At 39.4% G+C, this 22879-nt stretch overlaps 1 protein-coding gene across 1 annotated transcript in view; it reads right to left on the bottom strand.

Moving 5' to 3' along the window:
• The window catches only part of XPO4 (exportin 4), a 126801-nt gene that overhangs the window by 8819 nt on the left and 95103 nt on the right, over window positions 1–22879 (bottom strand). Inside the window, exons 10-20 of the mRNA XM_011951329.1 lie at window positions 19085–19261; window positions 18387–18529; window positions 17731–17876; window positions 16749–16926; window positions 10304–10463; window positions 9618–9787; window positions 8638–8812; window positions 5954–6247; window positions 5245–5425; window positions 1947–2065; window positions 329–459 (exon numbers count right to left, since the gene is read on the bottom strand). Of these exons, the coding sequence (XP_011806719.1) occupies window positions 329–459; window positions 1947–2065; window positions 5245–5425; window positions 5954–6247; window positions 8638–8812; window positions 9618–9787; window positions 10304–10463; window positions 16749–16926; window positions 17731–17876; window positions 18387–18529; window positions 19085–19261 (1874 nt within the window). The remainder of the gene's footprint in view (window positions 1–328; window positions 460–1946; window positions 2066–5244; window positions 5426–5953; window positions 6248–8637; window positions 8813–9617; window positions 9788–10303; window positions 10464–16748; window positions 16927–17730; window positions 17877–18386; window positions 18530–19084; window positions 19262–22879) is intronic.

Below are 22879 nucleotides of genomic sequence, written 5' to 3'. Positions count from 1 at the left end.
GCGATTCTCCTGCCTCAGCCTCCCAAGTGGCTGGGACTACAGGCACACACCACCACGCCCAGCTAATTTTTTGTATTTTTGTAGAGATGGGGTTTCACTATGTTGGCCAGGCTGGTCTTGAACTCCTGACCTCAGGTGATCCACCCGCCTTGGCCTCCCAAAGTGCTGGAATTACAGGTGTGAGCCACCGCGCCTGGCCCAGGTTTTTTTAAGAAATAAAATTGAACCACAAAAGAAAAACGAAAAATGTAAACTTAAAACACTTTTCTTTAAAGGAAGATCTTTTTCCCCAAATGACAAGTAACAATGATGTTCATTTAAAGGATATGATGTCATTCCTAATTCTAGGGAGTACATCAGACTTTTAAACAGATCCTCAGGAAGCTGTGGTATTTTTTCAGGAAAAATCTCACAAATAAATGTGATTAGTTTGTAGTACTGATTACAAAGGGTTGGAAACTGAAAAAGAAATATTAAATTATTTGGATGCTCATTAGTATCCAATTTTTATTTTCATCAATGCAATAAAGTAACTGACAAGCTTCTAAATATAATGATTTCTTTAAAACATGTACAAGATATGGAAAACATGAAGACCAAACTAAATGTAAAAACAGGTACAAATAAAGGGCATATTTTAGTAACTACTATGAAACAAAGTAACAGTCTAAACAATGATCTTCTAGATAGTTAATAAAAGCTAAGGTCAATTTCAGATATTCTGTGTTTACCCTGAAAAAGTAAACAAGGCAGCCAGATTTAAAATTATTAAACAACTTGGGAGTAAAACCTTTTTGTAAATGTATTTCCATTCAAGCATGCTGAAAAAATTCAAGGTTAATACAAATTGTAAAGACTATGCACAGAGCAGAGTATTCGGTCTTTACGTTTCCAAAAACATTCTTCCAGTTGTACTATCCTAGAGAACTGAGGTAAAAGTAGGTAATATGGTTCAACCACACTTAAGAAAAATACACACTTAAATGTTTACTGGCTTGTTTAAACAAGCCCTACATGCAAACCAATATGAAGAGTTGACTAAACTTCCTCATGCTGCTGGCTGGCTGCTGCATGAATACCATGGATCATCAGCATTGTTTCCAATAGTTAGAGATGTTCTCAAGGAGGGAAGCACACGGTTCGACCCTGCTGTGCTGGCAGTCTGACAGGACCCACTCTTCTCGTACGTACTCACCTTCTGGACACTTCTCAGCCTCTACTCTCTTACTTCCTCCTACTCTCCTTGTCTTTATCCCGTGTGTGTGCACGCACAGAGGCACATACACAAAGTCCTCCTTTCCTTTCCACCCATGTCCTCATCCCCACCCTTATCCTGCTATGAGAACTCATGACAAGAGACCTCCCTCTAGGGTACTTATAGATGGTAGAAAAATGTTGCCTCACCGCCACCACACCCTCAATATTAACTGGCAAAACCAAGGCATAAAGTAGTCAGAACGTGCAAAAACTTTAAAACAGCATCAGTCTTGGATGTTTACCATCCCATTTTTACACGGTGCCCCTTGGAAAATGCCTTCCTTTGCTCAATCCTTTAACCTGAGAATGATGTTCAGAAAGTATCAGAGGAAAACACTGAAACTTTTAACTTACTTTATTCCCTTAGTGACAAATTATGAGGTAATCAAAACTGCTAACAGAATGTCGTTTCTAAAAGGACAGGCTTCCTTCTGTAGCACTCCCTGACAAAACGAGTCACTAATGTGTGGGTGCCTGCAGGACTCTGGGGCAGAAACAGAGACTGAGTAAGGGCCCATGTTACTGAGAAGCACGCACAAGTAACCATTAATGAAAATGCAAAAACTGCATCTTCATGTGCATTTAACAGATACAACTACTTAATTAAATCACAGACACATTCTTGTCTAAAGTATCTTTGAACTTCAATTACATATGGTTGTATGTTGACATTCAATTTCATTAATTACCTTCAAGAGATCCTGTGACATCAAAGGCAGAATTAGGTTTACTCCGTACAACACAACATCTGCTGCTGACACAGATCTGTTTGCTGCTTGACCTGGCTCATGTCCTCTAAACACTTCATCTATTAAAATAAAAGGATGCAGGCTTATGGTGGTAACATCGATAAATCTTCCAAGTGTGTATTCTACCTTTATGAAAATAAACTCACCTCTAGAGGCTAAATAAATCAATGAGTGAATAATAGAGAATCTGATCTCGTCCTGCCCAGTCTCTGGCGAGGAGATGGAGGGGACAGCACACCCAGGGGTGAAAAAAAGGATCTGAGACCCCAGTCCTGTGTCATCCTTTTGAGTTTTATTAGGGGATATGAGTACTTGATACGGAAGTATTGGGGAGGTTAAGAGCAAGGGACAGTCTAGAAATAAAACTAATGCTTAATCAATGTTTTGAAATATAAAATCTACTGGCATAGTAGCCATAATATGAAACAATTTCTATAGAAATCTCCATTTGATTTCAAGTGCGTATATTATTATTTCTATAAAAATATTTCTTAAAAATATTATTATTTCTAAGCTTAAAAGGAATGCAGGAAATACAGAAATTAAAATGTCACATAAAAAAGAAAGTAATTTTAAAAAGGACAACCAATATGACAAAGGTTATCATTCTTACTACATATGACTTATATCTAAATTAATGAGAATACTAAGACCTAAACAGATAAACTAACATCTCTAAACAAACATTTATCAAAGTCTTGACTCTAAAGGAAAACAGTCCATTCCAACTATTAATCAAGCAATACAAATGTTAAAAAGATACTACTTCTGATTCATTACATTAAAAATAATTTGTAAAAATGATAACATTTCATTGCTGGTAAGGATAAAATGTGGTTAACCTCAAAAGCAATATATTAAGACCATTTTGAGCATTCTATCTATTAAGGATATAATCAGAAATTCAGACAGCCTTGTCCATAGAAATGATCAGTGCATCACCATTTATAAATGCAAAAAGGTAAATATTCCAGATGTCCAATATTAGGAAACAGGTTAAATTCCAAAATGTGGAATGCCACATAACCATTAAAAATATCACAGATTCTAATGACAAGGGAAAGGTTAACACTACATTAAACAAAATGACAGAATATAAAATTGAATTTAGTTCACAACTTGCCAGGAGTAAAAGCAAAACAAAAGCAAGCTTGTCTTTAGAGCATGATCACAAAGAAAACTGAATTAAAATAACCAAAAAAGAAATTCCTAAAATGGAATGTACAGTTGACTCTGGATGGTGTCCAAAAGTAAGCATGATTTTTCTGTCTCTATATTTACAATTTTTTTCTATTAAGGGCATATTTCTTATAACAACAACAACAAAAAGATCAAACGAGGGGTATGTGTCTACTTAAAATCCACTTGTTAAGCCTAATGCTGAACTTCTCCCCTGGAATCTGAAAATAAGACAAATCTGGTAGTATGTCAGGAACAACTAGGAAATGTAGTCAAAATATAGATTTCTAGAGTTAGCAGGTCTGAGAAGGGGCCTGAGTGGGGGCATAGAATAAGAATCCAAGAAAATGATTATACTATGTCTAGAAATGAAAAATTTGAAACAATTAGCTGATTTATGATACACAGGGTAATCATGACAGTAAATCATCTAAACGCATACATGTTTTATCTCTGAGTCTTAACATTTAGTTCCAGATTTCTCTGGGTACAAGGTTCGTAGCCTGGGGTCCTGACACACCTGGAAAATTTATAGGTTTCCAAGAGTCCATGAACCAACTAATACTGTATTAGTAAGAGGTTAAGAATGCCGGGCACAGTGGCTCACACCTGCAATCCCAGCACTTTGCGAGGCTGAGGTGGGAGAACCATTTGAGCCTGAGGTTGAGGCTGCAAACAGCTATGACCACGCCACTCCACTCTAGCCTGGATGGCAGAGGGAGATCCTGCCTCTCAAACAACAACAAGGAAAAAAAGAAAAAGTTAAGAACTCCTGGATTAGGCAGAAATGACCTGAAGAAAGTTAGAAAACTTGGGTGAGAGGCTGGGCCTAAAAACAGACCAGAAAGAATTCACTGAGGAAAAGTGAATTTGTACAGTGCTTTTCAGACTATCTCACCTTGGTACCCCTAGTTAACTGCAAAAATAAATAAATAAATAAACAGTAAACCTTCTACACTGTGAAGTTGATGGTACCTAGCTCAGGGCAGATACTAGAAAAACCATGGCCCAAGAACAAAAAAAAAGAAAAAGAAAAAAAAAAAAAACAACCATAGGCCAGTGAATAAGGAATATGAAAAAAATAAGGATAACAGAACAATCTAAAGGATTGGGATAAAAAAATGGGTATTATAGCACCCAACTTAGAATCTTACAACAAGGAAGGAGCCAAAAATATCCACCACCCTACATGTCTGCACAACATATAACAGGAGAGGCTAGATATGACTCATTTTTCTCTTATGAAACAGGATCCATTTTGTTTGAAGGCAAGGTGGGCAGTGGGATAGGAGGGGAGTGAACTCTACAGCACTGAAAACTACACAAATATATGAGGCTTAAATTACTGATCCGGGTCTTGCCTGTAACAGCAACTATCTTTTACCTACTGATTGTGAGACACAATGCTAGGCACCAAAGACACTTGACAGCTGATCCTTCAAACACGCTGAAAGGTATTTATTATACCCATTTGACCAGCTAGTAAAGGCACAGGCAGGCGAATCCACTCCCCCATCATCCTGTAGGTGAGACACTAGGCTAGGTCTTCAAAGTGTGGGCTGTGAACTCCAGAGAGCAGTGCTTCCCATCCCAACAGGGCTTTCCAAGCTGCACTCCGGAAACTGCTAGGGTTTGCTGGGGTGGCCGCCTTGGGGGACATGGGAAGAGACTGGCCTCTGGAGTCATAGACTGGGATTTGAATCCCAGTCCTGGTTAAGTATCTGTGGCCAAGTGACTTAAGCTCTCTATGCCTCTGTTTCCTCATCTATAAAGTGAGAATAACACAGGACTGACTCCACACCATTGTGAAAGGTAAGAACAGTGCTTGGCATTTAGTAAGATGTGAATGAATGAGAGATACTATTTCCATTATTCTCACAAGAGGAAAGCCAAGCAAGAGGGCCGCTGGTCCCCACCTTCGCTTCAACCACAGAGATCTCCTTTCTTTTATTCCACAAATCGAACGTCCTCATAAGATGTCTCTTACAGAAAACAATCCTTTGCTTTAATAAAAAGGAGGGTAACAACAAAGTTTAAAACCCATCACGTTACATTTTACCTGTATCACTGAAATCTATGAATTCTTTGGACAGCAGGTTAGTAAGAAGCTCCATAATGAGAAGCAGGTCTTGGTATTGCTCTTCTTCCGCTGTAACATCTATTCTTTGCCGCCCTAAATTATTCTTGGAATATACTTGCAACAAAGTAAGGCAGGCTTCATATAAGTTCATAGCTTTGGACTGCAAAAAAAAAAAATGCACAAATTATGCTACTTGGTAGAATCTATTTGAGCAACAAACACTGATATTAAAGAAATTTAAAAGTATATAAATTAACTCTGAATTCCAAGAGTAGCAATAATGCTTGCTTTAAACTACATTAAAACAATAATTATTTCTAAAAAGCATATGTTAATAATTATTTTTAAAATTTTACCCCTTTTCTAACAAAATTTTAGGACAAAAATTTATATTCAGGTGCAGCAAACCACCATGGCACACATATACCTATGTAACAAATCTGAACATTCTGCACATATAACATATATCCTGTTTCTTTTTACAAGATATATATATAAAAAAATTATATTCACTCAACATGCCTTTCTCTGAATTAGAAGTTCTTTTTAAAAATCTTTTTGAAAATCTTTTGGAGGAATAAAAATATTATTTAAGATAATACTAATCAAATTTGAAGTGAAGATCTATTATTTTATTACAGCTTTAAAGGGTTTTAATCCTGAAGGGATAAAATTAGAAAGTGCTTACCTCTCCAAGATAGCATATCTGTTTATGTGCAACTTCAACAAAAACTTCTATAATGAGATTGACAGTCTCTGGGGTATTCTTGTAAACTTCCATCAACCCAATGCAATTGGTAAGGAAGTCCATTAAAAAATTAAACAGGATTGCTACGTTGTCAATCTGGGTAGCCTCCGCAATGCCACACAGGGCCTCCAGTGTGGCAGTGATTTCCTGCTTGACTTCCTCTTGCTGACACATCTGCTGGAAGTTTTCTTGGTTTATTACTCTTAAGAATCGCTGCTGAAGTGGCTGAAGAACCTGTAAAAATAAACCAGGAATTTTCTTAAAGCTCAGTTCACATGCTTTATTTCCTCTGCTTGGATAAATATTCACTTTCCAAAACATTTCTAATTGTTGGAGGCAGGACAAGCACATAAAGAATATCTAAACCAGACTTTACATTCCCCATTTTGAGGGTCATCCCAACTTCCGGCTCATGTAAAGACAGAACACCCAAAGCATGGGACATAACTTTCTCCCTGCCACTCAAAGAATTCTGCCATTTCCCTCCAAGTAATTAGCCAAAATGGAAAAAACAAAGATAAACTTTATTTACAAAATCAGACAGCAAGCCACATTTGGCCTATGGGCTGCAGCCTGCCAACCTCTACAGAGTGAAGCCCAACACAAAGCTCTCGCCTGTTTTTTTTTTTTTTTTCCTTTTTCCCTTACCTAATTCCTCTTGGCACAGAACATAACTTCAGATAATCAGTCCTGCCCTGTATATAAGAGTACTCATATTCAAGAGGACAGTATCTTAATTCGACTTAAAGCTGTCCGTATGATAATACAATTGTTTAAAATAAAAATATTTAGTCAGTCTGGTTTCCCCTGGATTTGAAGTCACAAACAACTGCCTAATTCCAATACTGTGCCCCTTCTCAAACCCTAAGGGCCCTCTAGACACAAGCACTGCAGGCTGGCAACCTACACACACACTGGCAACTCTTGGTCCTTGATTTAAAGCCTATTAAAGCCTGTGGTCCCAGCATTTTGGGAGGCCGAGATGGGCGGATCACGAGGTCAGGAGATCAAGACCATCCTGGCTAATCCGGTGAAACCCCGTCTCTACTAGAAAATACAAAAAACTAGCCGGGTGTGGTGGCGGGCGCCTGTAGTCCCAGCTACTCAGGAGACTGAGGCAGGAGAATGGCGTGAACCCGGGAGGCGGAGCTTGCAGTGAGCTGAGATCCGGCCACTGCACTCCAGGCTGGGCCACAGAGCGAGAGTCTGTCTCAAAAAAAAACATTAATAATGTGCCCATGGTTGTTATGGGTCAAACTGTGTCCCTCAAAAACTCGTATGTGGAAATCCAAACACCAGGACGTGAACTTATTTGATAATAGAGTTGGCTGGACGTGGTGGCTCACGCCTGTAATCCCAATGTTTTGGAAGGTTGAGGTGGGCGGATTACCTGAGGTCAGGAGACCAGCCTGGCCAACATGGCAAAACCGCAGCTCTACTAAAAATACAAAAATTAGCCGGGTGTGGTGGTGTGCACCTGTAATCCCACCTACTTGGGAGGCTGAGACAGGAGAATCGCTTGACCCAGGAGGCAGAGGTTGCAGTGAGCCGAGATCACACCACTGCACTCCAGCCTGAGTGACAGAGCAAGACTCCATCTCAAAGAAAAAAAGAAGAAGAAAATAGGGTTGCCATAGATGTAATTAGTTCAGATGAGATCATACCAGAATAGGGTGGACCCCTAATTCAATATAACTGATATAGAAAGGGGAAGTGTGGATGCAGACACACACAGCGGGAGCATGTGAAGATGAAGGCAGGGATCAGGGTGATGCATTTACAAATCCAGGAATGCCAAAGACTCCCAGCAAGCTACCAGAGGCTATAGGTTTTCCCATATAGCCTTCAGAAAGAACAGATCCCGCAGACACCTTATAGCTTGGACTTCCAGCCTCCAGAAGCAGGAGAAAACAAATTTCTATTGTGGTATTTTGTTACAGCAGCCCTAGGAAATGACTATCATGGTTAATCTGCATCCTATTCGAGACAGGAGAATGTTTCCTTGATCCCTAATGACGATTTAATAAGCCAGTCCATGCTCTCAATTGAGTTGGGGAAAATGTGCCTAAAATGCAGAACACTTGATAATATTCAATGTCATCACACACAGGCAGGTACAGACAAATTATAAGATAACATTTGTTAAATAAGAAGCTTCAATCCATTCATTAGGAGAAAAAAAGTATCAGAAAAGCTATGACTGGGCCAGGCACAGTGGCTGCTCACACCTGTAATCCCAGCACTCTGGGAGGCCAAGGTGGGCAGATTGCTTGAGGCCAGGAGTTTGAGACCAGCCTGGCCAACATGGCAAAATCCCGTTTCTACTAAAAATACAAAAATTAGCTGGGTATGGTGGCATGAGTCTGTAGTCCCAGTCACTTGGGAGGCTGAGGCAGGAGAATTGCTTGGACCCAGGAGGTGGAGGCTGCAATGAGCTGAGATTGCACCACTGCACGCCAGCCTGGGCAACAGAGTAAGACCCTGTCTCAAAAAGAAAAAAGAAAAAAAAAGAAAAGCTATGACTGATACGTTTATGTCCCTAGAGACTCTTTTACGGCAATGCATAGATGAAGGAACTACAGAGTTACACAAAAGGGCGCAATCAGAATAGAAGGCACTGTTACCTCTGTCCAATACTGCTGTTTGGTTTCCGTGTCCATATGTGCAAAACCTCCTAACACTAGAGCCTTCATCAATGTCCTCTGCACAGGACTTGACAAGAAATTGAGAGGTGGGCTTCGGCTTGCAAACTGCTTAGCTAAGTTCCACCAGTTCTCACACTGAATTACTAAGTTTGCCCTACAGGTACAAATAACAAAGCATAAGATGTATTACTATATATACACATACACACAAAGAAAACAAAAATAAAAAATAGCTAGATTTAATTACTTTTAAAGCAAAGTACAGTAAACAGGATAGACTTTGAAGTCACATAGGCTTACATTCAAATCCCACTAGTTGTTTGCCGATGTGAAATTTATTTAACCTCTATCAATCATCACTTCTCTATAATCTGCAAAATAGGAATAGTAACCGTCTCACGGGGCTGAGACTGATATAATGATTAAACAAGATACTACCTATGACGTGCTTAGAAGAGTACATAGTAAATTATAAGAATTCAATAAACCAGCCAATGACAATGGTAATAATAACAATGATATTCCTATACATTAAGAACAACGAAAACATTTCTAGAATTGTTGTAGAAAGCACTAAAAATTTTACTTTCCAACATTAAATTTTAAATATCAGTATTTAATATTTAAAATGGAGATAAGATGTCTAAAAATTCAAAAGAGCACACTCCACATAAAAGTGTCCGCAACACTATAAATTACTAATGTGTTACTCACAGGGCTTTGATACCAAATCCTGAAGGAGTCAATGTAATGCTCAATTATAAGAAGGGAAAGCTCTATTTGCATTTGTAATAATAGTGTGATATAGTTTTTAAAATGCACTATTCCAAAAATGTAGGCTCTAGCTAGAATTAGGACCGTGTAACCATTTGCCTGTTCAAAGGACTACACTAGGAAGGGAAAAAGAGTTTCTCACCGACACACATACACACACAGTCAGCCTCCAACAATGAGCTAACCTTTCTCTTCTTTCCACCAAAGTGACAAGGAGCTGCACAGTGTCATTTGCAAGGTCCTGCTCACTACTCCAGACCGAGAGGTTACTGATGACTTTTTGTAAGAGGTAGCCAATTATCCACTGAGAACCCTCTGTATCTGCTCCGAACGCTGTACTGAATGGCAGGCTTATCTTAAGAGAGGAAACAAATTTTTTAAGGTAAGCAAGAAAGATCAACTCAAGAAAACAAAAAAAAAAACAGAAAAATCAAACTGAAATCAGTATCTAATCTGAAGCAGTGCTTACTTCACATCAACTTTACAAGCAGGTACTCATTTTCACAGGTCAAAAAAAAAGACATCCTCAATCCACTCACATTTTCCAGTGTGATTTTCCTGTCAATTTCTGTTATTCCCATAGTATTAAAAAACTAACATAATATTACACCAAATACAAAAAAACATAATCTATTCCCAAATAATAATCTTTATCTTTAATAGTGGTTAAAATAAACTAAATCAAGTGATGTGCTCTGAAACACACATTAAAACAGCATTCCAGTCATGTAATTCTCTTCAACATAGAAAATGTTTTACTGCTCTTAAACAGTTACATTTTGATGAAAAACCCACCAAGAAAAATGTCCCTGCTTCTATAACTGCCATCATCACAAATCCAAATGAAGTTTTAACAGTTTTACATTCTGACCTGATCATACAGTTTTTCATCCACCAGGAGATAAGTCTTTGCCCAGCGTTTTAAAAACCAAACAATATCTTTGCCCATCTGAGGACTTAGTAGATGAGTGAGATCTGCTCTTATTGCTCGAGATTCAACTTCTGAAACTCTGAGAATGGCAGACAACAGCCTGTAAGTATAAAACAGAAATCATTCATTCTTGGATTTATTTAGTGGTTGTCTAACTGTATTTTCTTCCTTAAAAGTCCTTTTTGGTCTTTCAATTATCTGAATTTAGGTCAGGCTATACTTGAAAATTTCATCAACAGAATTTTAGACAAGTGTCCTACATTATTTCTGATCTTTCACGAAGCCTGCAGGAGACACGATAAAGAAAGGAAGAGTCAACACTAAAGACGTCCTTCTGCGGAAGTTGTAACCACATGCGGGCATCTCAGCATTACTAGCTAAACAGAATTTTCAGGTTCAAAACTTTCAGATTTTCAGGAGAAATACATCAAATTAAATCTTCAGAGTACATGCCAAATTCTTTTAGCATGTACTACTTAGCATCACTACTTAAAACTACCCTGGTTAGTATGGTTTGTGGTTTTATGTCATGATCATGTTATAGTACAAGATCTGGGTGTTATCTAGAAAGTTTGAATATTGAGCCCTGTTTAAATCTAATCTAGTAAACTTGATTCTTCACGGTATTTTTAAATAAAACTCTTGCTAGAAAGGTGACCTGTGTAAGTACACATACTGTCCTTTCCTGCACTACATAATTCATACGGTCGTGTGGTGTCAATCACATAGCGTGACACGCAGACAGACAGAAGTGTCTTTGTTGAGGAGGGCATATCATCAGAAGTGATATATATTTAACTTGACTTTAGCCAAAAGGCAAGGAAGCGAAGGATGTAACAGAAAGAACCCATTACACACCAAAGAATATCAGTGCTGAGAAAAGGATTCTAATCACTCAAATTTGGCTTATGCTCCTTTACTAGTGCTCTCAGGAAGCCTGAAATGATCTCATCATGAATCATACAAACATGTTTCAGTTCTTTACCCCACTGTATGGCCCACTGTCACTGCCCTCATCTTCCTGCAGCCTCCCCAGGGTCACTGCCCTTCCTCCCTTCCTCTAGCCATCTGCCTCCTCTTTCCCAGTCTCTATAGCAGCATCCTCTTCTCCTGACCTCCTTCTTTAAATCAGGAGGTTTTTAAGGTTCCAGCCCAGAATCTCTTCTATTTTTTTGAGACAGAGTTGCTCTGTCACCCAGGCAGCAGTATGCCCAGACACAATCACGGTTCACTGCAGCTTTAACTTTCTGGGTTCGAGCGATCCTCCTGCCTGAGTCTCTCAAGTAGCTGGGACTACAGGCAAACACTACCACACCAGGCCGATTTACAAAATTTTTTTAAAGATGGGGTTTCATCATGTCACCCAAGCTAGTCGTGAACTCCTGAGCTCAAGCAATCCTCCCACCTTGGCCTCCCAAAGTGTTGGGATTACAGGCATGAGCCACCATGCCCAGCCTTCTTCACTGCACGCACACTTCCTATACCACCAGTGCTCAAACTTTAAAAATTTTTTTTAGGGTGTATGTGAACAACAACAAAACAAACCAACAAAACCCCAACAATCTCCCAATACAGTAATACATTTAAGTTGCAGATATGTCAAAATTTCCGGTAAGATTAAATCATTTTAAATATATATTCCAGTCTAACAAAATTCAAAATAAAATGGTTACATTAACACTTTACATTTATGCATTGGAGTTTTATTATCGTAATGTTCTGGTACCCACTATAATCCATTAAAAATGTAAACAAATTTTCCTTATTTTTATTTCAATTTCATTTTCCATAGAACATTATCCTAATATAATTTTTATGTTCCAGTATTTTATTCATCATACCACATACTCTGATACAAACATCTACATATTGAAAGATAACTTTTAAACATTTTCAATGACCGTAAGACCGTAAGTGTTTAAAAATGTCTTCTGGATTGAGTTATCATTATGATACTTAAAACTAGACAACTGAGCAAAACAATATAAATTTAAATAAATTATTAAACATAAATAAACACAAACGTAAAAGTGTATGCATCTCTTAGTGTGATTAACTTGGTAGGGTTCTTTCCCCACTTAGTTCATGTATCTTTGAATGAACATCACCTATTGCCAGATGAGCGAGTTCAGCATGATTTGATTCCTATTTTTCCTTTTGATATAAGTACTGAGAAAACTTCATATCAGTAGAACCTATTTTTAAAATAGCAGAATCACCCAATTATTTGTATTTCTTCCAAGTTATATGCTAAAAATCACAGCGATCTACCAACATAAATTATTTTTAATCATCTCTTAGTTGATGTGATTAGGTCCTCTTCATGTTATTTGATGCAAACGGCTGAAACCTGCCAACTGTCCACTCACTAGTGACTCAGTCACTTAGTGCCACACTGTTTGCAACTGTCCCTCTCCTCTGTAGGGTTTTACATGCCTGCCAATCCACACGTTCAGAGGTAGAAGTGAGAACTTTGGCCTTTCTTTTGTCAAGTGGAAGAAACATCAATGAAAGAGCCACTCAGCCTGAGTCAGGCAGGTCCAGGGGAGGCGCCCAGGGGCCTTTCTTCTACCTCAGAAGTACCTCATAACCCAAGAACCTTTCTCCATCTTCATTCCAAGACTACTAAGGAAAATGCTTCCTAACTTGCCTTGCCACCCTTTAAATTGATTACCCATGGAATAGTATCTCTAAAATAATTTGATCACTTCACTTCTCGGCTGTAAATCCTTGTCAGTACTTCTACTCCCACTTTATCAGCCCCACCCACAGCATCCTCTCTGCCTCTCCACCCTCATCCCCCTACCAAGGCCATCGCCCTGCCCTCCTGGGTCACACACCAGCTACACCTAAGTTCCTCTCACTTGAGCAGGGCTCTCTTACAGCATCGAACCAGAGGGACTCCATCTTGAGTGAGGGCTAGGAAATGACGCTGGGACCTGATGGGCTGCATTCCCAGAAAGTCAGGCACTCCCTATTCTCTAGATGTTTACAGTGAAGGGAACAAATTAGTAAGATTTACTAAACAGACCCAGACTTGGGAGTGTCCAGATATTCTGACATCTGTAGAACAAAAGCATTCCTAATATTGCTTAAAAGACAGCAGTACTGATTCTTGCAAAATACAGTAATTAAGAAAATTAATCCTTTATCACAAACTCTTGTAGCAAAGCACATCGCCCCATGATCTTTTTTTATTATTTATACACACACACACACACACACAAGAATTGTGCCTCTGGTGGACGCGTTCCGCCTCTTATTTTCTTATTTCTTATTTTCAGGAACTTCCTGCTTTGTCTGTGAAGTAGCCATTCTTTTATTCCTTTACTTTCTTAATAAACTTGCTTTCACTTCACTCGATGGACTCGCTCTGAATTCTTTCTTGCGCAAGATCCGATAACCCTCAGGGACCCCATTCCAGTAACATCGCTGCTCATGCTATTGTCACTGCCCGAAGTACTCCTATGTTTCAAGACGCCACCTCTGGTTCTCCTCTGCCCATAGATCAGGGGAACCAGGAGCTCCTGTAACACCCATACACACTTCTAACTGTACCCTCAGATGCTGGCACGCAGGGGAGTTGAAATCCAACTGATAAAAACATCAAAATATTTTTAAATTGTTGATATTCCAAGATTAATACCCCATTCCTACTTCAATTTCTTAAAGCACTGTATCTACAAATATATTCCAAACAGCACTCAGTTTCTCATATTTTCCAAGTCAATCCTAGATTACATTTGTACGTCATAAATCCAAAGTCAACACAATAAATCAAACAGAGCTTTCTTTAACTTCTCACAACCTCCAGTATAGGTCTGAGCCACCATCATCTTTCTCTTGGATTACTGCAATTTTTCTCCTAACTGGTCTCCTGGCTTCCATCACTTACTCTCAGGTTTTTTTTGCATTTTTTTTCTTGAGACAGGGTCTTGCTGTGTCGCCCAGGATGGAGGGCAGTGGTGCAATCTCAGCTCACTGCAACCTCTGCCTCCCAGGTTCAAGCGATTATTGTGCCTCACCCTCCTGAGTAGCTGGGACTACAGGAGGCGAGCACCACGATGCCCGGCTAATTTTTTGCATTTAGTAGAGACGGGGTTTCAACATTGCCCCGTCTGGTCTTGAACTTCTGAGCTAGGGCAATCTGCCCACGATGGCCTCCCATAGTGCTAGAATCCAAGCGTGAGCCACGGTGCCCAGCCTCCATCATTTACTCTCAATGCAGCAGAGTAAACTTCTTAACATTTAAGTTACTCTTCTGCTCAAAACCCTACAATGGCATGCCGCTTCATTCAGAACAAAAGCCAAAGATGTTACAAAGGCCTAAGACCTTATCTGTTTTCCTTTTACTTTCCTAACTCCATCTCCTACAAAATTCCACCTCACTCTGCTCAACCCACCATGGCACTCTTGCTGTTCCTGAACATGCTAGGCAGGCGCAGGGCCGCTGCATTCACTGTCTGTTTTGCTTGGAATGCTCTCCCCTCAGACACCTTCATGGCCTCGTTCCCAGCCTCACATCTCTGCTCCCATCACCTTCTAAATAAAGCCAACACTGACCACACCAATGACAGCTACAACAAGCCCTACTGATACTCACTCTAGCTTTTTACCTGTCACATTTGTGGTCTTCTAACAGACTACATAATTTACTTATTTATTCTCTCTCCTTTACAAAGAGCTTTAAAAGCGGAGTGACTTCTATCTGTTTTGTTCAAATACCCAAAGGCTCCCTGTTACGCAGTCAATAATTATTTCTCAAATGATACCTGTTTTAAGAAACGTGAGCTGCTTTTTTAGTGAAACAAAAAACGTTTCTACCATATAACATTACATTTCATATTAATTCTTTGGATTAAAAATGTGGTGAGTTTTTTTTGGTCCCAATCCTCCATAGTCTGGTGCTCTCAGATACCAAAATGTGTCGCTCCCACACTAACACCTGGGACTGACAAAAATTGAAAAAGCACTTAAAATACAAGGAAAGCACTCCTAATGCTACTGCCCAAGCAAACAATACAACAAAGAATATATAATATGACAGCACCCTGAAATGAACTGCTTTTTAAATTAACATTCACCACCAACCAAACCAGAGCAAAGCACTGATTTCCAGAGACACTAAATCTAATGACTACAGTAATCCTAAAATGAAGATGTCACTTTTTCAATAAAGTATGATTTTATTTCAAACAAGACAATGCAACAATAAAGGAAATAAATTTCCCAACATATCCTTGGTTATCAGCTTAATATTTCAACTATTTTTTTAAAAGCCACATTTTCTATTGCATGTTTAAATGATATCCCATATATTTTTGCATTCCAAAAAGAATAAAGAGGACAGCATCCTGTTTGAGTTACTGGTTTTGCAGCTGATAAAAACCAGTGTTATTATCATTACTGACATCTCTGCTTGCAACCTACATTTAAAATAAAGATACTGAAATTTTACATGTTGTTTTCAAATCCACTTTTAGGAACTTTTTTTTTTTTTTTGGGAGACAAGAGTCTTGCTCTGTCGCCAGGCTGGCGTGCAGTGGTATGATCTGAGCTCACTGCAACCTCCGCCTCCCAAGTTCAAGCGATTCTCCTGCCTCAGCCTCCTGAGTAGCTGGGACTACAGGTGTGCACCACCATACCCAGCTAATTTTTGTATTTTTAGTAGAGACAGGGTTTCACCATGTTGGTCAGGATGGTCTCAACCTCTTGACCTCGTGATCTGCCCGCCTCAGCCTCCCAAAGTACTGGGATTGCAGGCGTGAGTCACTGCACCTGGCCAGAACATTTTTAATACAGGTTTACCCCTCCTTAATTTCATCATTAAGAATTAACGAAAATGTTGCCATTAGTACTAGAAAGATTAAAGTGAATTGTTTCATTTGAGGCACTCTCCTGTCTTCTAACAGGGCTCTTCAGTTTCACATTTAGAATAAATATTTCCATTTTTTGAGATACGAATTATCTATCATTTTCCATGAGAAAGCCACCGAAACATAGTTTTAGCTTTTATGAGCGAGACTTAACGTTCATCTGGTCCCCTTCGTTTAGGGCGCCTGCATGCATCAGTACTGCCCTCTGATGGACAGGCGTTACGTTCATAACTACATCCAATGTCCCTTCCAAGTCTCATCGTATTCAGAATAATCTGACATTTCTCTTCTTCAGTACTGGGGATAGCTGTCAACTCTCACTAGAGTAGCATTGCCTAAATATACTGAGTACTTGCCATCCTTGTGTATTTCAAGGCTTCTCCAAGTTTTCATTTTTTTTCATGTATCAGATTTACAACGTGCCTATCACTCCAGTCATCTACCCATCAACTCAGAATTTATAAAACAGTATAAAAATTACAAGAGCACAGCTATAGAGTTTATATTACCTAATCACAGAATCTGTTCTGTTGTACCCTGGGATGGAAGAAGCCTTTTCTCCTGGAGATCCCAAAATTTGAAGTGTTGTATTAATGTCAACTTCAGATGAATGCTTAATGGAATATTCCATTATTTCTGGAGGTATTAGCGGAGTCTCTCCCTGAGTATCATCAGCTAAGAGGTAGCCTTCAGTTTAAAAAAAATTAAAAATGAACACTTAACAAATCTACATTTATCAAATTGTACTATAAATGTTTTCAGTTTTATTTGATTTAGATACATCATATAAATTGATGTAAATTATAAATGTTAACCTGTTAATTTCAAGTTTATGCAAAAAAACTTTCTATGTCTCAGATAAATAACCCTCAAAAATGCAGAAAAGGACAAATGTTTTATTCACCAATTTTGTAATTCATAGGGGCTTTTTAATCTACTGTCTTAAATAATTTTCAGTACTATATTCTGTAAAGTCAATAGAAATTCTGCTACTATCTATATTAGAAGTCAATATTAGGGAATTCATTTTCAAAAGTCAAGATTTTTTCCTTATTATTTAAAATATGGAAACACTAACAGTATGGTGGTCAAAAAAGAAGTTCCTAAGAGTCAGACTACCTAGATTTACATTCTGGCTCCAAAAATTAACAGCACTGTGACAATGGGCTAGTTTCTTATACTCTCAAAGTCCCAGCTTCTTCATCTATTAGTTGGGGATAATGACGATGATGATGATAATAGTAATACTACGTAGCAATAGTAATTCAGCGGGTAAAATGAGATCCGTAAAACATTTGGTATGCAATAGCACTGCATACATATTAGCCAGTATTTTTTAAAAATGCATCCATAGTTCTATGACAGAAAATAGCTGTATCCAAATTTTATCCAATATTGTATATACACTATTGTTTTTCATATATGAAGCTTCTTTTAAGGCTTGAACTGCCCAGTTGGCAATTACATTTTAAAAAGAAACCACCAACGAACCTGTAACTAAAATAAGCCAGTGAATATCTTCATAGAGATCATCAAGCATTTTGTTGTCAATAGTGCTTGAACCAGGTGAAGCAAGTAATTGTTGCTGATGTCGTTGTAACTGACCATGGAGTCTTGTTACTCTTTCTTCTAATAAACTAAAAGAGGAGAAAACAGTAGCTTCATAAAGTTCAATAAGCAAAGACATGGAACAACTTACAACTTCCATATATCAGATAACACGAATTAAATGTTAGCATAAAAACACATATACAAAAACATTATAGTACACAACTGTTCTCAAAGCACGATAGGAATTATGATTTATTTTTTATAACATAGAATTAAAACACTGCTTTACAAACAATCAAGGTTTACAACAGGCATTTGAAAACTCGTTATTCCGAGTTTTTACTGATATGGGTCACATCACTTCTCATACCATGTTCTCCATAACCTCTCTGCCATCTACGCTGTAGTGCCTGGGCTCCAAATGTCTGAGCCAAGGAACGCAATCATGAGTGTGTTTCTGTCCATTGTTCCAGTGTGTTCCAGTGGGCTGGGACACGGGGTGGGGGTGTCTAAAGTCGTTAAACACTTTAAGTGCTCTCCAGGGAATTGTGAATAGAGAATATTTGCTCCATGGGGTTTCTTTGGACTGTGTGTACCTTGTCAGAAGAGGTATACAGTGTTCTGCAGCGATTCTTCCTAGCATTCCTACACTGGCCAGTTGATCAGAAAACTGGTCTCGATCATCCTCTTGAAGTTCACTTATTTCTTCCTCCTCACGAGAGGCCACACCATTGGCAGTCTATTGCAAGTGAAAGCGATAAACAATGAGGAACTGCATTACCTATTCAGCGTGCACTTCTGCAGCTCCACAACACAGCTTAGACAGCTTAGCACTGCAGAGCAAAAGGAGAGCAGGACACAGCCAACCCTGGAGCACAGCTATCTACGAACTCCCTTCTAACAAGGCTGACAGCCGGGAGAGTTATCAAAACAGGGAAACATACAAGAGCAAGAAGTACAGGAATCACTCCATGGTGATCAACACAACTAACTGCACACCCACAACCCCCTCCCACATGGGAGAATTGAACTTCTGCCACTGAAAGACCGGACATCCATGGTCCAAATTATTCATATCTCTTGACAGCTAGACAGAAAGAGGTGGGTAACTGAAAAGGAATATATACAAGCAACATCCCATATAATAAGAACTCAGAGAACAAGGCCACTTCTGCTCCCGGCAAATCTTCTGAGGGAACCCATCCTGAATTTCTGGCATTATATAATGTGTAACACGGTGAAATATAGCCTATGATGAAACAGACTGTTAATTACCATCTTGCGTAAAACTCACCAAATTTCTTGTGCCATCTGGAGCGGCTAGGTGGCACTGAATATAGGAATTGAAAACTTGAACTGCATGTTGGGTAAAAAAGCCTTTATGGAAATGTTTGTCATCTTGAACCAAAGTTAACCAGGACTCCAACAATTTATCATATGCTTCCATGTATACCATGTCATCTTTATCAAGCTAAAAGAAAAGAACATTCATAAAACAAATGTTCAGAGAACGACAACTGGCATTATAACAAGTCATACAAACACATACAAATAGTTTAAGTTTTTCCTTTAACAGAGCTTCCCAATTATTAATAAGTTCTTACTGAACTTTCTAAAATCTTTCTAAGTTCAGTCTAAGTAAGTCTTAGGCAATCTGGAATTAAAGTTTATTTTAAAAACCAGCTGTTCAGTGTTATGCAGAACATGCATTTTTCAAACAAAAATAATATTAACATTTTCTGTAGTCAAGAAGAGAATTGTTAAAAAAAAAAAAAAAATTATACACCCTAGACACGTTAAAATGGTTTTAGAGAAACTGAAGAATGATGAAAACAGACTGAATCAGCAGGTGTAAGAATATGTGGGGAGAACTCTACCAGTGCTCCTTAACAAGAAATAAGTTATAATAAAAAAGAACAGCAAATCCCATACAGTAGAAAAGCATTAAGTGTCTTCAAAGAAATGTAATACCCACTGACTCAACTCATAATACTAGAGAAATACCTAAAGTGTCCCATACTTAGAGAAAATTCAGAATTTAACAAGCACAAATACTTTGTAAATGTGGAAATAAATTTCTCCCTCTTTTTGGTTCTCCATCTTTCTGGTTCACTGCAGTTACTTTTTCTTCTTACAAAGGGAGCACATGTGGAAGACTTAGAAAAAGAGACGAGTAGATGAGAAGATGAGGGAAAGCGAGGCTTCTCCTTGCCCAAAGCTCTGACTGGCTGAATAGGCCTCTCCACAAGCATGGTACCGGATGTAACTAGACCTGTACAAGATCCACTAAGGAGACCATGGGGCTGTATACGCTTCAAGGTAGTCGCAGTGAAATTGTTTACCTTGTTATTCCTAATTTTCCTCTTTCCTATTCTTTCTTCTTCATTTAGCTACTATTACTGAATTCAAGTGTTAAACACCTAAACTACACCACTGAAAATGAAGAGAAAAATTATCAGAGAAAAAGGTAGGATGACAATGTACATCACCAGGCTGTTTCAGAGTTACTTGTGGTCCAAGATCTCCCTGAATGGAGCTAACATTTGGCTAAAAGGTCACTCTAGTTTAAAACCCTGCAAAGGTCAGGAGGCAAGAATGAGCCTGGCATTTATACCACTGAGAGAGAGCCGGTGGACCTGGAGCAGACAGTGGCAGGTCCTGACATAACACGGGGTGAGAATGGGGGCTGGCAGGCAAGGAACAGACCAAATGCCTTGATAGGCTACAACAAGGACACTAAGTTTTCTTCCAATTGCAGCAGGAAGCCACTGCAATGCTTGAAACAGATAGAACACTTTTTTTTTTCTTTTGAGATGGAGTCTCGCTCTGTCACCCAGGCTGGAGTACAGTGGTATGATCTCGGCTCACTACAGTGTCCGCTTGCTGGGTTCAAGTGATTCTCCTGCCTCAGCCTCCTGAGTAGCTGGGACTACAAGTGTACACCATCATGCCCAGCTACTGTTTGTACTTTTAGTAGAGCTGGGGTTTCGCCATGTTGGCCAGGATGGTCTCGAACTCCTGGCCTCAAGGGATTCACTTGCCTCAGTCTCCCAAAGTGCTGGGATTACAGGTGTGAGCCACTGCACCTGGCCAGATATAATTCTTTAAAGGAAAATCACACTGCTTACACTGCAAAGTATAATGGTGCCATGGACCAGGGTAGAGATGATGGCAAGTGGCCCAACTGGGTACAGATTTTGGAGAAAGGGCTGACACTGGAAAATGACCTGAGGCAAGACAGAAAACAAGGCAGGGGCGGGGGGCGGGGGTTTATCCTGACAGCTGGGAAGATTCCTACAATACAGAAGGATGGAGGTGTTGGACAGGCCAATGTGAGATGATGCATACTGGGAGATGAAGGCCTCTTGGTCTCGCTTCTTTTGGATATGTTAAATTTTAGATCCAAAACAGGAATCCAACCGGGAATGTTCTGTTAACTGTTTGATGCGTGTCTGGAGTTCAGGAAAGAGATCAGGGCCATAAACACAAATGAGGGCGCCATCAGCACACAGAGATCTAAGTGTTTATTTTTAAAGTTGCAAACCCAGAAACATCCACTTAGAAGATGTTGATTAAGAATAAGGAGGGGCGGCCGGGCGTGGTGGCTCAGGCCTGTCATCCTAGCACTTTGGGAGGCCGAGGCGTGTGCGGATCACGAGGTCAGGAGATCGAGACCATCCTGGCGAACACGGTGAAACCCCGTCTCTACTAAAAATACAAAAAAATTAGCTAGGCGAGGTGGCGGGCGCCTGTAATCCTAGCTACTCGGGAGGCTGAGGCAGAAGAATGGCGTAAACCCGGGAAGTGGCGGAGCTTGCAGTGAGCCGAGATCACGCCACTGCACTCCAGCCTGGGCGACAGAGCGAGACTCCATCTCAAAAAAAAAGAAGAAGAAGGAGGGGCCGCGCATGGTGGCTCATGCCAGTAATTCCAATACTTTGGGAGGCTGAGGCGGGTGGATCACCTGAGGTCAGGAGTTCCAGACCAGCCTGGTCAACATGACAAAACCCTGTCTCTACTAAAAAGACAAAAATTAGCTAGGCATGGTGGCGGGAGCCTGTAATCCCAGCTACTTGGGACGCTGAGGCAGGAAAATCGCTTGAACCTGGGAGGCAGAGGAGAGACCCACACTTATATAAAAACTACATATGGTAGATCATTGAGGATGAAGGACTATTCAATAAATGTTGGAGAAAAACCTGTTATCCACATGGAGAAAAACAATTTGCACCCTTACTTGATTAAATTCTAAGATGTTAAAATCATAAAAGGCAAATTTTAAAGAATTTAGAAGAAAACACAGGAAGAGTAGGCGTCTTTACATTAGAACCAAAATTACAAATCATTAAAAAACAAAAAACAACTTTCAACTACATTAAGATGAGGAACGCTTGTTCTTCAAAAAATATGATGAAGTCAAAATGCAATGTGATATCTAGCACTAGGTCCTGGCACAGGAAGAGGACATTGGTGGAAAACTTGTTGAAATCCAATAAAGCCTGCAGTTTAGTTACTAATAATATGCCAATGTTAATTTCTTAGTTCTGACAAATGTACCATGGCTACAGAAGATGATACTATTAAGAGAAAACTGGGTACAAGGCACATGGAAACTCTCTGTTCTGTCTTTGCAAATTTTCTGTAAATCTAAAATTACTCCAAATTTTAAACACAGAAAAAAAAAAAAAAAGAGACGATAAAGTGAAAAAGGAGCCATAAAAAAGAACAGATCTGTGTATTAGTTCATTCTCTCACTGCTGTAAAGAATTACTTGAGACTGGGTAATTTATGAAAAAAAGAGATTTAATTGACTCACAGTTCCACAGGCTTAACAGGAAGCATGACTGGGAAGCCTCAGGAAACTTACAATCATGGTGGAAGGCGAAGGGGAAGTAAGCATGTCTTAGCATGGCAGAGCAGGAGAGACAGCGCGAGGAGAGAACCGCCACACGCTATCATGAGAGCAGCATGTGGGAACCCACCACCCCCACAATCCCATCACCTCCCACCAGGTCCCCACCCAACACGTGGGTGTTACAAGATGATAATTCGACAGGTGATTTGGGTGGGGACACAGAACCAAACCGTA

Source organism: Colobus angolensis, unplaced genomic scaffold (genome assembly GCF_000951035.1).
Source record: "Colobus angolensis palliatus isolate OR3802 unplaced genomic scaffold, Cang.pa_1.0 Scaffold318, whole genome shotgun sequence".
Lineage (NCBI taxonomy): Eukaryota > Metazoa > Chordata > Mammalia > Primates > Cercopithecidae > Colobus > Colobus angolensis.
The sequence above is the reverse complement of the archived record's forward strand: the minus strand, read 5'-3'. Positions and strand labels throughout refer to the sequence as shown.